The 16,088-nt window shown below is 40.5% G+C and overlaps 1 protein-coding gene across 4 annotated transcripts in view; it reads left to right on the top strand.

Moving 5' to 3' along the window:
- recql (RecQ helicase-like) overlaps positions 1–16,088 on the top strand; it is a 71,617-nt gene that overhangs the window by 44,361 nt on the left and 11,168 nt on the right. For 3 of the 4 annotated variants that reach the window (XM_043713435.1, XM_043713434.1, XM_043713436.1), the window contains 2 exons: positions 318–488; positions 1,478–3,799. In XM_043713435.1, the coding sequence (XP_043569370.1) occupies positions 318–470 (153 nt within the window). In that variant the 3' untranslated portion in view covers positions 471–488; positions 1,478–3,799. Of the gene's footprint in view, positions 1–317; positions 489–1,477; positions 3,800–16,088 lie in introns of those variants that run through there. The other variant, XM_043713437.1, reaches the window with a different exon arrangement.

The following is a 16,088-nucleotide window of genomic DNA, read 5'->3' on the forward strand; positions in this document are numbered from 1 at the left end:
AGAGAAACTTGGGTTCATGTCAATAGAAATAAAGAAAAATGTACTGAATAAAAACTGCAAGAATGGCAGATGCTGGAAATCAGAAACAAAAAGATAAATTGCTGGAAAAGCTCAGCAGGTCTGGCAGCATCTGTGGAGAGAAATCAGAATTAATGTCCTGAGGGTCACTGGACAGCAAACATTAACTCTGATTTCTCTGCACAGATGCTGCCAGACCTGCTGAACTTTTCCAGCGATTTCTGCTTTTGTAAACGAAAATTGTACTAGTTTGCTTAATGTTTGATTTAAAAAGGTCTAACACTCGTCTTCATCTGTAGTTGGATTCTTCTGCTGAGGAAGTGCCAGAAAAAGTCACAAGTGCTCAGCAGAAAGAGACTGGGAATAAGCGTAAACCGACTTCTACTGCAGGCAAAGTAACCCCAAACAAGAAAAGCAAGGTGCCAGAGGATAACCCATTTATCCTGGACTGATTCGCCTCTACTCGAACAGTAAGAAATAGTTGACTCTATGCTTTTCCAACATTTCACCTCGTCCATTGTTTGGTTAACAGATCCTATGCTACATTAAATCTTTAAAACTTAACAATTTTAATGCTGTCAAGGTCATGAGGGAAAGCTATAATTTTGTATCAATGCCCTATCTCATAAGTGAACTCAAAACAGCGATACACCACTCTTACTATGACCTGGAGTGATCTTGTGAATACTTCCTTGAAGATTTGGAAGAATAGAACGCAAAGTAAGTTAACTTCTCAGATGCTCATCCGAAGACCTCCGCTCCCCTCCCAAATGTAGTTCAGTATGATATGCCAGGGAATTGCAATAACAAAGAAGTGAAGAGGACACTCAGTCCAGTGCATACCTCCGCCTTGCTCAGATTATTATAGTTCCATAGCACTTCCTTGAAGCTTTTACTCTGTAACTACAAAACTCAAAAATATTCTTATTTAAGAGCTTGTATTTCACCAGGGCTAATTAATATTTAATAACCCTGCTACGAAAACTCTACATATTGTGATAGCTGTGACAAATTTCAACACAGCATCTGATTCAATCCATTCTAAAAGAATCACCCAATCTTCCCAATATTGTTGGATCTTTGCAAGAAGTTCAGGATCTGTATCCATAGTTTTGCCAAAAACTAATCAGTTCTTCCTTGGGTCATATCCATCCTCTGCAGCAAATTATTTGTTGTAATCTGTACATTGGTTTTTGAAATACAGACAGACTAACAAATAGGGTGAAAACGTTATTTTCCTCGCTGTCAATGCTAGTTGAATTAATGCTTATTCAGGCAGTAAGCAGTGATCTCGTAGGTCAGAAAAAGATAGTTACACTTGTGCCATCTTATCCATCCTTGGGCGGAATACTGTATCTGTTAATCACTCTCTTTTGTTCCGAACCCCAGAAAATAAACTAAGGCTAGTATTTGTAAGAACTGCACAGTAACAAGACTTTTTGTTTTGCTTTATCCTCAGGAGGAGACTGTTCCATTAATGAGGTGAATTAATAGTTTTTCAGTTTGGAGAGAAGAGAGATACTGACAATTAGAAAGCTTTCAGCAAAAGCAAGCTTGCCAAAACTCCTCAGCTGAGGGGGAAAAGAAAGGGTTAAGAGGAACCCTAATGCTGCAGAAGTATGATTTGTAATCACAAACGTCATTATAGTGCACCAGCTAAAAATCTGTTTCAGAACTAACAGCTCCACAAAACGTGAAGAAAGGCTTATTGCTTGCAGTAATCAGCAATATTACAAATTTTGCACATTTTAAGCATGATGTTTTTAAAAAGCTATGCATTTTTGCAGTTATTGAGATAAGCAATAGAATGGTGAGAATGGGTGGCTAGGGACTTGAACAAATCAATGTGGAAACAAATGTTTACAATTTCAAAAAATTGAAAGACAGGCGATAATCATAATGGCAAAGGAGTCTTGCCAAAAACAATTTAGCGTAATATTCCCTAAATTGATGCACACACCATTTTCACTCTTCACTGCAATGTTCTATCATCTCGGCTAAAATAAAAATTTCACCTGAATGACAAATCTATTTCTCTCTGATCACAAGACTATAGTTACAGGCTGCTGAAAGTGGAGCTCCTTATACATTGATAAAACTGGCCAAGATAATGTTTTGTAGTTTTTTGTAAATAAGTGCAATAAAATATTGCATCACTTTTATATGTTAATGATTTCATTTTGCCTAGGGCAAAACTGTACCAATTTTGTGTCTAAATTGTTTGTGGAATTGTAGATTTTTCACATTTTTTTTTAGACAGTGCCACTAATCATGCAGTACCGTTGCAATGTGCACCATGGTTGAATGAACTAGCATTTCTATAGTGCCTTTGGACATCAGGATGTCTCAAATTGCTTCACAGCCAGTTAAGTACTTATGAAATGCAGTAACCAATTTCCACGTAGTAATGTGGTAATGACTGAAATTTTGAAAAGAAAGAGCTCTTGACTCTTTTACAACTGCTGTGGGATCTTTAACCTCCGCCTGGAGAGGAGACAGTTTCTTTCTAACATCTCATCCAAAAAACAGTGCTGTCATAACACTGCACTGAAATCATCACCTTAATTAGACACTTGAATGCCTCAGATGGAAAAGTGTACCGCTGCTACAATGTAAGTCGTGGTGTAAACCAGAATTGGGTTGAGATGGGTGTCGGATGTTGGAGCTGTAAAGTGCTGCACCATAGAGTGCAAGGTCCATCTGTTTTCACCTAATAACGGCTTGCTCAATCTTCACTATGTCAGGCTGCCATTGGAAATTTAATACTGCTTATTGCTGGAGAGCAAGACAGAGAAAAAAAAAATTGCCTTTGGTTCAAATTAATGCACCAATCTTGAGATTGCATTGACAGAGGGTTTGGGAATATGTTGGTATCAAGAACTCTCCACGCCTACTTCTGTCCTAGACTTTGATGCTGGGAGCAGTTGTATATACACTGAGACACACAGATGGGAACAAAAATAACAAAAATGGCCCCAGCTGGGGATTGCACCACGACATTGGTGCCCACCACCCAACAGCATATCTGATCTGTCATGGTCACCACATCACTGCACCCATGGAACGGTATTCACTTTGTGATCAATTACATAATTAGATAAAGAGTTTACCAATTGAGAGAAAATTTACGCCATCATTGGTTAAAACAGCTCTTTGATTTCTGAAGATTTAGTAAAATTATAAAACAGTAAAAATATCTTAATTAACTTTATGAAGTTTATTTCCAAAGTTGACCATAAATGAAGTATACTTTAATTAGAAAGGAAACAATGAGACTGTCTGTCAATATGTGGAACAGGTTGTGGCACCTTTGTGTGGGTGCCCCTCAGACAATTCTGCTGAACAGTATAAAGCCAAAATGGCAAAAGCCTTGTCTGTTTATACTATTCAAATTACTTATTGAGTACTTCAAGTACCTACTTCTTAACACAATCATGAGTTTGGATTGAGTTTTCACTCCTGTTGACCATCAGTAATAACCGGTAGAGAACTCATAGTTGAGTACCACTGTCAGTGATAATTGCATCAGCATAAATAGAAGGCACCTCTTGCTGTGACTCGGAATCTGGAGCATTACTGATGCTTGGCACAATTATGATACCTATTTGTTCAATATTGTCAATTTTGGTAAACCAATCATTCCATCAGCATTTATTCAAGTACACCACTTTTTATTTCCATATTTCTGCATTTTATCTATAATGTATTTCAAGCTATTGCTTTCTTTCATATGATGTGCTGTCCCATGCTTTGTTGAAATAAAATTTCCAAGTTCACAATACTATGCTGAAGTTTACCTGTGTCAAAGTCATTCGGAGCATGCAACTGAAAAATTAAAATTAGTGCAAAGATAAATATGGGCAGATATTTGTCCCTGGTTTTCAATCCACTGATAGCCTCGGTTTTACATCTTAATAGAAAGTAACAAGGGTATCATCTTATAATCTGGATCAGACATTTGTTCATAACAGGTTGCAGCCCTGAAAATTCAGTGACAATTCAGAAAGGGGTACAAAATTCTGAATATCCAATTCCGACACAATTGTTGCTATTTTTTATATGCCTTGACAATCATTTCAGCATGCTCACATTACTTATTGGTAATTAGCACTACAAAAATCCAAACCTACAGCATTTGCCTTGCAATAAAATATCATCATAATTAATATCCTCTTGCATCTGTTTCTGGGTCTTCAGAAACAGAGTTTTTGAGCTGGGTTCCTGCCTCCTGCAAGGCTTGTGTTCAAGTTCCCTGGAGTAACATGTATGCCAAAAAATCTTGCACCCAATTCCAGCAGCAGCATGCCCATTTTGGAAATTATCAGACAGGAACCATTACTGCACTAGGATCACTTAGATTGGATCACTGTAATCTCCTGCTATTACCTGCAGCACTTGCTCCCACCCCCTATTACTAACCCATCACTATTATCAGTCTATCTGAAGGCTGTAAAGAATTGTTAGCTTCCCTTCCATTTTCTGTATTGGTTGAAAGTTTAACTTGAGTATTTAATAAAACTGACCTGTGAAGCATAGGGGGAGTTTTAGGAAGAAACCAAAAGTTTTGCCAAACAGTGAATTCTGAGAAGAAGGAACTAGAGAGATGTTTAGATGACAAAATAGTGAACTATAATAGGGTTCCTCTTGTCCTCATCATGCACTTTCCAACCTCCCCTTCAATAGATCATTGTGCACCTTAAACACATTTTTCACTCGCTCCTCATATCGAATGGAACTGTTCCCTACACAAAGAAAATCAATCGGGTTCCATTTCTCCATTGACTTCAATATCCAAACCATTTTTCCAGCCTTAAGACCAGAAGACATAGGAGTCCATCGAGTCCACTCCGCCATTTAATCATGGCTCATGGGCATTTCAACTCTACTTACCCGCATTCTCCCCATAGCCCTTAATTCCTTGTGACATCAAGAATTTATCAATTTCTGCCTTGAAGACATTTAGCGTCCCGGCCTCCACTGCACTCTGTTGCAATGAATTCCACAGGCCCACCACTCTCTGGCTGAAGAAATGTCTCCGCATTTCTGTTCTGAATTGACCCCCTCTAATTCTAAGGCTGTGCCCACGGGTCCTAGTCTCCCTGCCTAACGGAAACAATTTCTTAGCATCCACCCTTTCCAAGCCATGTATTATCTTGTAAGTTTCTATTAGATCTCCCCTTAACCTTCTAAACTCCAATGAGTACAATCCCAGGATCCTCAGATGTTCCTTGTATGTTAGACCTACCATTCCAGGGATCATCCGTGTGAATCTCCGCTGGACACGTTCCAGTGCCAGTATGTACTTCCTGAGGTGTGGGGACCAAAACTGGACACAGTACTCCAAAAGCTTTATCAAGTCTCAGTAGCACAACAGTGCTTTTATACTTCAACCCTCTTGAGATAATTGACAACATTGCATTCGCTTTCTTAATCAATGCGGACTTGCTGGGCCGAGTGGCCTGTTTCCACACTGTAGTGATTCAATGATTCTGTGAATTACTGTGAGGATATAGAGATTGGAATTGAATTCTCTTTGGAACTTTAAAAAATGAATTTGGCAGCAAGACGTATGTTATTATTGCACATAAGAGCAAAAGAAAGAGGAGGAGTCAGCCATTGAGCCGATCAAGCCTGTCCCACCATTCTTTATGAACATGGCTGATCTGCCCCAGGTGGTAATTCATCTTTGATAATACCACCTCGTAGCCCTCAACTTCACCGATTCTGGATGATAGTAAAACGTTGGTTAGTTTGATCTTAGAGAAAGATTACAGATCAGCACAACATTGAGGGCTGAAGGACCAGTACTGTGCTGTTCTGTTCTATGTTCCTCACTGCACTTTATACTTACTCTTCCTGCAAGTTGAGGACAAGTGCTTGACATGCACCAATGTTTTTGTCTGTACTTCTCTCAATGAACCTAAATGGGCCTAAAATACATTCAAACAGAGAAGCCTCTGACATCTACTTCCTAGAAGTTGGGAACTCACAGATTTAAGACACTGTTCCACCGCTTGTCACCGGATGCCATTCCGAAAAAGAACCTCTTATCCCAACTCTCTGTCTTCTGTCAGACAGCCAATCCTCAATCCATGCCAGTAGCTCACCTCGAACACCATGGGTTCTCACCTTACTCAGCAGCCTCCCGTGTGGCACCTTATCAAAGGCCTTTTGGAAGTCTAGATAGACCACATCCACTGGGTTTCCCTGGTCTAACCTACTTGTCACCTCTTCAAAGAATTCCAACAGGTTTGTCAGGCACGACCTCCCCTTACTAAATCCATGTTGACTTGTTCTAATCCGACCCTGCTCTTCCAAGAATTTAGAAGCCTCATCCTTAACAATGGATTCTAGAATTTTACCAACAACTGTGGTTAGGCTAATTAGCCTATAATTTTCCTACTTTTGCCTTGATCCTTTCTTGAACAATGGGGTTCCAACAGCGGTCTTCCAATCATCCGGGACTTTCCTTGACTCCAGTGACTTTTGAAAGATCTCAACCAACACCTCCGCTATTTCCTCAGCCACCTCCCTCAGAACTCTAAGATGCAGCCCATCAGGGCCAGGAGATTTGTCAATTTTAAGACCTTTTAGCTTTTCTAGCACTATCTCTTTTGTAATGGCAACCATACTCAACTCAGCCACCTGACTCCCTTTAACTGTTGGGATATTACTCATGTCTTCCACTGTGAAGACTGACGCAAAGTACTTATTAAGTTCTCCAGCTATTTCCTTATCTCCCATCACTGGACTTCCAGCATCAGTTTGAAGTGGCCCAATGTCTATGCTTGCCTGTTGTTTGTTTCTTATGTATTGAAAGAAACTTTTACTATCATTTCTAATATTACTGGCTAGCCTACCTTCATATTTGATCCTCTCCTTCCTTATTTCTGTTTGTTATTCTCTGTTTGTTTTGTAGCCGCCTTGCTGATATATATGGTCACTGCTTTCCTTCCCGGCTGCCCCTCCAGTCCATGTCACTTCCCCCACTGCTCCCACTCCTTCTGTAAAAGAGAAACTGCTTACCTTCCCAGCTACCCCTCTGGTCCCCGTCACTTCCTCCGCTGCTCCCGCTCCTTCTGTGAAAGAGAAAAACACCGCTGCCCGCTACCGGTAAGTAATTTTAATAAAGACTGTCTTACCTTACCTGCAGTCTTCCGAGTTCATCCTACCTCCGCTGCTGCTCGCACTTAAAATGAGCACTGAAGATGTAACCTTGTGAGCACTGAAGATGTAACACTATCTCTTCACTTCCTCCATTCCCATTGTCCAGTTTCTCCAATTCCTTTATTTGTTTAGTCTGACACCTCACAATTTAGTTTCATTTAGGGTTTCCAGTTGCTCTGAAAATGTGTTGCTGGAAAAGCGCAGCAGGTCAGGCAGCATCCAAGGAACAGGAGAATCGATGTTTCGGGCATAAGCCCTTCTTTAGGGCTTATTCCTGAAGAAGGGCTTATGCCCAAAACGTCGATTCCCTTGCTCCTTGGATGCTGCCTGACCTGCTGCGCTTTTCCAGCAACACATTTTCAGCTCTGATCTCCAGCATCTGCAGTCCTCACTTTCTCCTTTCCAGTTGCTCTGTCTCTTTATGTTTCAATGAAGCTCATGGAATAAAGGAAAATACTGATGTAGAAAACCTGAACATTTCTGTTAGCATCTGTGCAGACAGAAAAACAGTTCATTTAGAAACATAGGATCCCTACAGAGCTGATAGAGGCCATTTGGCGCATTGAGTTTGCGCTGACCCTTCGAAGTGCATCCAACTCAGACCCACCCCCCCATCCTATCACTGTAACCCTGCATTTCTCATGGCTAATCTATATAGCCTACACATCCCTAGACAGTACAGGGCACATCCCCATGGCTAATTCACCTAACCTGCGCATCTTTGGACTGTGGGAGAAAACCTGGAACATTCTGAGGAAACCCACACATACAAACCTGCAAACTCTAGGCAGACTGTCATCCAAGGCTGGAATTGAACCTACGTTCTTGATGCTGTAAGGCAGCAGTGCTAACCATATCTGTAACCTTTCTTCAGAACTGGGAAAATGTAATAGGCTTTGATCAAGTATAAGGAGGGAGGGTAGTTAAAAAGAACAAACCAACGGGTAGAGTCAAAGCAGGAGAACAAAATAGTGAAATGGGAAATGAAATAATAGGTCGAACAACCCTAGATTGCTGTTTGTTCAATATATCATTTCAGTTGCATGACACTGTAATCTTTTGCTAATAAATTCTGTGTCTTATGGTCCTGCTCCACAGGTACCTAATGAAGGAGCAGTGGTCCAAAAGTTAGCGCTTCCAAATAAACCTGTTGGACTATAACCTGCTGTTGTGTGATTTTTAACTTTGCCACCACAGTCCAACACCGGCCCCTCCACATTATGAATACGCCAACAATCTATATTAGATGTTACAAAAATAACAAAAAAAAACCCACTGTCTCTGTATCCAAACACACAACATACCATTCATAACAAAATAAACAGATTGTTAATATACATTGCAGTAAATAATTATGATCTATTAGCTATTAGAGATGTGGCTGCAGATGACAAGGATAGGGTTCTGAATATTGAGGACTGCGTGATCTTCTTTGGAAGCTAGGTAAAGGTGGAGGGGTAGCACTATTAATCAAGGATAGCATTGTCACAATGGAAAGAAATTACCTTGATTCAGGACATCAGAATTGAGAGTTGGTTTGAGTGGAGCTGAGGAATAATAGGGAAAAGAGGTCACTGACGGAGTGGTCACAGGACCAACAGTAACCACAATGTAGGATGCACAGAGAAATATTGGATCCTTGCAATAAAGAGATGTAAATAACCATGGTGATTCACATCTACATTTAATCTGGAAAAATCAGATCAGAATTGGTAGCCTGGAGGAGGAGTTCATAGAATTTTTTTTTTGAAATTGTTTCTTAGAGCAGAACATTGTGGAACCAACCAGAGAGCAGGTTATATTAAACTTCGGACTGTGTAATGAGGCAGGATTAATTAATGACCTCAGAGTAAAAGGTATCTGGGCAGCAACAACCACAATATGAATGGATTTTACACTTTTTTTTTCCAAGGGAGGACAGTTAGTATAAGACTATTCTTTTAAACTTAAATAAGTGTATCAACGTGTGCATGAAAGCAGAGGCCAGTGAATTGATCTGGGATATTGGTAAGGAGACCAATCAATAGAGGAGTGCCAGAGAGTTAATGGGATATTTCAGCATGGACACAATGTTTCTTTATAGTAGGAATATACTTTGTTTCAAGGGGACGATGAAAAAGATTGGTAAAGAGACAGAAATTAGAGAATGACAGAGAGCTAGCTAGATACGTTTTAAAAAGTAAAACAAGAGTTCCAGAAGTATTTAAAAGCAAAAAGAGTAGATAAGGTGTGTTGATCCTCCAGAGAATGAGAATAGGGACTTAACAGTAAATACTAAGGAAATGGCACATTAGGTGATTCTTTTTGTTTTTATATTATAGAGAATACCATAAATAAAAATATTTTATTTGGAACATAAACTGGAAAAAAAATTGAAATGGGGACACTGCTGTACTAATATTTTTTGACTCAGATGTCAAAAATGAAATGTGTGATGTCCATTATTGATTTCACAAAGTTGCGTATTTTGGGAGAAACTAGGTTGGGTACATTTATGAGACATGTTGACATGCAGTATGTTTGGGTTGAAAAATGACTGCCGAGCAACAGATTGTGCAGTTAAATTGTAGTTTATCACAGAACAGGGAAGGGACAGTCGTACTCCCCCTTCTACAAAACCTGCAAGCTAACAGCAGTCTCTGTTCCTCACTGGGATAAAAAAACACAACAAAAAGAACTTCTAACGAAGCAAACCCCAAGATCTAATTGAATTAAGGATTGCCATAATTGACAACAACATGATACCACCAGAAACCAAAAGAGCTGAATGTCACTTCATTCTACCTGTGTGGTTTGGAATCTTGATCCACAGTATCTATTCCTTCTTGCCAATTTTCCACCCATGATATCTATGGCAAACTCTTTGTCTTGTCTGATCTGTTTGAGAACAAATATACATGTGTTGGGATTTAAAGGGGACATGCATAGTAGTAATTAATCCATTTGCACATTCTCCCTGTGTCTGCGTTCCTCCAGGGGTGCTCTGGTGTCCTCCCCCAATCCGAAGATGTGCAGGTTAGGTGAATTGGCCATGCTAAATTGCCCATAGTCTTGGGTGCATTAGTCAGAGGGAAATGAGTCTGGGTGGGTTAATCTTCGGAGGGTCGGTGTGGATTGGTTGGGCCGAAGGGCCCGTTTCCACACTGCAGGGAATCTAATCTAATTATTTTGTCACTTATTAAGCAATGTTTGTTTACAATGACCTTTACTTTTTTGTTTATGGATGAAACTGAGTGTGAAATTCTTTTATCATTGTAGTCAATGTCAGGCAAATTACTCATCTTAGTGATTAATATTGTCACTTATATATTTGTGATCGCTCCTGGAGTATTGGGGCTTGATTTTCTAGTATTTTCTTCCCATCACAGCCACGATAATACAAAAAACATGTCATTAATAACTATAAGTAAGAAGGTGGAAGGGAGGACCAAAGTGAATACAATCACCATGGAAACAATACCAAGCAGATTGATGGAGTTGTACACTGTCCTGACAGTCATTTCCTTTAAGGCCCTGGGATGAAGTCTGAGGTAGGAGATGCATTGGTTTTAATTTTCTGAAATTTACAATATTCTGGATACACAATTCAAGAAAGGAGGAGAAAACAGGAAACTGTAGGCCAGTTGGCTTGAAGTCTGTCATGGGGAAGGTGTGAAGACAGGTAGGGCTGAAGAAATGGGGAGGTTGGAGAAGGACTTGGACATGCCATGAGTGTGGGCAAAGAAGTGACGGATGGAATGCAATGTGGGAAAGTGTGAGGTGATGATGCACTTTGGTAGGAAGAATAGAGATGCAGACTAATTTCTCTTGGGAAAATCTTCTGAAATCTGAAGCACAAAGGGGCTTGAGAGTCCCAGTTCAGGATTCTCTAATCGTTAACATGTAGGTTCAGTTGGCAGATAGGAAGTTAATTGCAATGTGAGCATTCATTTCCCTGAGGGCTAGAATACAAGAGCAAGGATGTACAGATGAGACTATAAGGCTCTGGTCAGACCTCATTTGAAATATTGTGAGCAGTTTTGGGCCCTGTATAGACAGAAGGATGTGCTGGTATTGGAGGAGTTCCAGAGGATGATCCCAGGGACGAAAGACTTTCATATAAGGAGAGTTGAGGTTTCAGTGTCCATACTCAATGGAGTTTTTTTTAAAAGATTAGATTCCTTACAGCGTGGAAACAGGCCCTTCGACCCAACAAGCCCACACCAACCCTCTGAAGAATAACCCACCCAGACCCATTTCCCTACTTTTAACCCTGACTAATGCACCTAACACTATGGTTAATTTAGCATGGCCAATTCACCTGGCCTGCACGTTTTGGAATGTGGGAGGAAACCAGAGCACCCAGAGGAAACCTGCACAGACACGGGAAGAACATGCAAACTCCACACAGTCGCCTGAGGCTGGAATCAAACTCAAGTCACTGGCATTGTGAGGCCGCATTGCTAACCACTGAGCCACCGTGCTGCCCCTAGAGTTTAGAAGGATGCATCTGATTGAAACTTACAGAATACTGAGAAGTCTGGATAGAGTGGATGTGGAGATGTTTCCACTAGTAGGAGACACCATTACTCAAGGGCAGATCCTCAGAGTGAATGGGCCACCCTTTAGAACTGAGATGAAGAGGGATTTCTTCATCCGGAGAGTAGTTAATCAGTGGAACACATTGCTGCAGAGGGCTATAGATGGGTTCTTGAATGGTAAGGGAATTAAGGGTTTCAGGGAGAAACATATTAGCCATGATTGAATGGTAGAGCAGACTTGATGGGCTGAATGGCCTAATTCTACTCTGTATCTTATATCCTTATTATGGATTTGATCATTAAGGTGGTCATAACTGGGAACCTTGAAAAATTAAAGGTAATTTGCAAGAATCAGCATGGATTATGAAGGGCAGTTCATGCTTAAATAATCTACTGAAGTTCTTCAAAGGAGTAATGTGTTGACGATAAGGGAGGAGATTGACATACTGTACTTGGATTTCCAGAAAGAATCTGACAAGGCACCACACAAAAAGTAGAAGTATATGGGATATAATATTAAAGCATGGATAAACCATTAGCTGGCAGGTAGAAAATGCAGCATGCATAAATGGGTATTTTTTGAATGACAGAATTTAAGAATCCTGCAGGAGCCTGTGCTAATAGCCTCATCTCCTTCACAATTTAAATGTTTAGGTGAGGGAGAGAAGGTACGGTAATTAAATTTGGACAAGATACAGGAGTACTTGATCATACTGATTACCAGAACAGGCTCAAGGGGCTAAATGGCCTCTTCCGCTCCTCAATCACATGTTCATATATAGCTAAATATTTGGCGATATAATTGAGGGGAGACACTTCATTAAACATGAAATAGAAAATAAAAAAATAATTCCTGGAAGTGGCAGTGAATTAACTACTAAACCAAAGCAAAATACTGCCAATGCTGTAAATCTGAAATAAAAACAAGTTTCCAGATTCAGGTGAAAGCTCATTGATTGTTTCGGTTCTCACTATTCCTTGGTCCACTGGTACAGTCAGATCTGTTGAGGAGTACCACCTTTCACTATTTTTATTTCAGCTCAATGGAAATTTGAGAAACAGCACCCGATCTTTCAATTCGGTACTTTACATTCTGGTAACAGTTCTAATGCTGTCAATAATTGTTCCTTTTGTTCCTTTATTTGCCCATTATCAGTTATTATTGTCTTTCACCATAATTTCTTTTGTCATTATAGGGGAGGGGAATAGATCTGGGTGGGTTACTCTTCGGACAGTCAGTGTGGACTTGTTGGGCCGAAGGGCCTGTTTCCATACTATAGGGAATCTAATCTAAAGTAATCTAATCTAAAATTAATTTGCTCGTGCATTCTGTCCTTCCACTGAACTGTGTTCTCCCCACACCCCCTTCTGCCTTTGGACCTTGTAAAGAACCTTTGCTTGGTTTCATCCTGAACATTAACAATTTCTAAAAAGGCCACAGAGCTGAAATCTGAACTCTGAATGGTCTGAGACTGGATGGAAGATCAGAGATACCGTACACATTCCTTGGAAGTTCCAACACATTAACTCCACAGTCGAGTAGGATGTTTGAACTTCCAACAAGTAATTCCACAGTTCCTTGGTCATACTAAAAGTTTCAGATTCTCAGATGCTGCCTGACTTGCTGTGCTTTTCCAGCACCGCACTCTTTGACTGACTTAATTACCTGTTAACTGAGAAATGTTAGGCTTAGACTCAACACCCCAGTTCCTCATCTAAACCCCAACTCCTCCTCAAAATACCCTGTACTCTCTTCCTGCAACGCACAAAGCTTCTGTCCAGCTTGATTGCCCATTCTATTCAGCAGCTGACCTACCCTTTTACCTATTTACCTCACCCAGCACTCATTTATTAACATTAAAATGATGTTTTCAACATCTCAAAGCTTTTATGTGAATGTGAGCACTAACCAGAACACTGCAGCATATGTTATAATAAGGGAGTGTGGTTTGTCTGCCCTTGACAATCCAGTACAATGGAGTCCAATGGAAGATCGCTCCTCACTTATGAAGAGGCTGGAATCTCAAGGCCTGACCAAGAGTGCAAAGCTCAATTAATGCACAAATAGAAGCAGAGCAGCAATTCAACAGTGCTCCTCAGGAGATTTGGATCCCTGCTTTTGTCGCCATAGCTGCTGTCTGACCTGTTGAATACTTTCTGTATTTCCTATTATAAAGCAGAGTTTATGACCTCACACAACAATCAACTTGTAGAAAATACAATGCTTACTTTCTCATCTTAACACCAAAAAAAGGGCCTTCAATAAAGAAAAATGTTCAAAAATATTTCCAATAAGCATATATCCTAGTTTATAATGAAATGTTATCAATAGATCATTCGGCTAATAATGACTCTACATACACACATCCAAGGTGGTTATCTACAGCATGACAGGTCCACATTGCTAATTTAAATATCAATGTGCAAAAAGAATTTTACAAGCAAAAATTGCACCAAGTACACAATGCAAAAGATTTTTGAAATGCAATATTGTTTATTGAATTGATAAATATTTGCGCACATTGATTTATGAGGTCAGAGGTCAGGGTGGGGCAGAATTTGTAAGAAGCGTCCAGGAGAGTTTTCTAGAACAGTATGTCAATAGTCCGACAAGGGATGGGGCCATATTGGACCTGGTGTTGGGGAATGAGCCAGGCCAGGTGGTAGACATTGCAGTGGGGGATTTCTTTGGGAATAGTGAGCACAATTCTGTAAGTTTTAGAACACTCGTAGATAAAGATGAGTGGTCCTAAGAGATGAGTAATAAACTGGGCCAAGGGCAACTGTATCAAAATTATGAAGGAGCTGGGAAATGTGAATTGGACACAGCTATTTGAAGGGAAGTCCACATTTGATATGTGGGCGGCTTTGGTTGAAGCTAAGGCAGGATAGGCATTTCCTTTGAAAAAAAAGGATAGGACAGGCAAAATTCGTGAACAGTAGATGACAGGAGAAATTGTGTGATTAGCCAAGAGGAAAAGCGAAGCATACATAAGGTCCAGGCAGCTAAGGACAGAATGGGCCTGGGAGGAATATCAGGAGAGTAGGACCAAGCTTAAACGAGGAATCAAGCAGGCTAAAAGGGGTCATTAAATATCTTTCGCGAGCATCCCAAGGCCTTTTATCCTTACATGAGAAGAGGGTAACTAGAGAAAGGGTTGGTCCACTAAAGGATAAGGAACGAAGGCTGTGTGTCGAAACTGAGAAAATGGGTGAGCTTCTCAATGATTACTTTGCATCAGTGTTCACTTAGGAACGGGAGGACATGAATGCTGAGATCAGAGATACAAGTTTGTTTACTCTGGATCACGTTGACATAAGGAAGGAAGATGTAGGCTAAAGGATATTAAGGTGGTCAAATCCCCAGGACCGGATGGGATCAATCCCAGGTTGCTGAGGGAAGTGAGAGAGGAAATAGCTGGGGCTCCGACAGACATCTATGTAACATTCTTAAACACTGAGGACTGGAGGGTTGCTCGTGTTATCCCCCATTCAAGGAGGGTATTAGGAATATTCCAGGTAACTATAGACCAGTGAGCCTGACGTCAGTGATGGGAAAGTTGCTGGAAAAGGTACCGAGGGATAAAAACTATTTATATTTGGAAACGAATGAGCTTATCAGTGATAGGTAACATGGTTTCGTGCAGGGTAGATCTGGAAGAGGGCATTGTTGGTTTGATCAATTAAGTTTGCAGACAACACAAAGATTGGTGAAGTAGCAGAAAGCATAGGAGACTGTCAAATACAGGAGAATATAGATAGACTGGAGAGTTGGGTGGAGAAATGGCAGATGGCGTTCAATCCAGGCAAATGTGAGGTGATGCATTTTGGGAAGTCTAATTATAGAGCAAACTATACTGTAAACGGAAGAGCCTTGGGTAAAGTTAATGAACAGAGAGATCTGGGAGTTCAAGTTCATTGCACCCTGAAGGTGGCTGCGCCGGTGGATAGAGTGGTCAAGAAGGCATTTGGTACACTTGCCTTCAACGGACAGGGTATTGAGTATAGGAGCTGGCAAGTCATGTTAAAATTGTACAAGGCTTTGGTTCAGCCGCATTTAGAATCCTGAGGTGTGGGGCCCAAAACTGGACACAGTACTCCAAATGGGGCCTAACCAGAGCTTTATAAAGTCTCAGTAGCACATCGCTGCTTTTATATTCCAACCCTCGAGATAATTGACAACATTGCATTCGCTTTCTTAATCATGGACTCAACCTGCATGTTTACCTTTAGAGAATCCTCAACTAGCACTCCCAGATCCCTCTGTACTTTGGCTTTACGAATTTTCTCACCGTTAAGAAAGTAGTCCATGTTTCTATTCTTTTTTCCAAAATGCAAGACCTCGCATTTGCTCACATTGAATTCCATCAACCATTTCCTGGA

Source organism: Chiloscyllium plagiosum, chromosome 23 (assembly GCF_004010195.1).
Source record: "Chiloscyllium plagiosum isolate BGI_BamShark_2017 chromosome 23, ASM401019v2, whole genome shotgun sequence".
NCBI classification, from domain to species: domain Eukaryota; kingdom Metazoa; phylum Chordata; class Chondrichthyes; order Orectolobiformes; family Hemiscylliidae; genus Chiloscyllium; species Chiloscyllium plagiosum.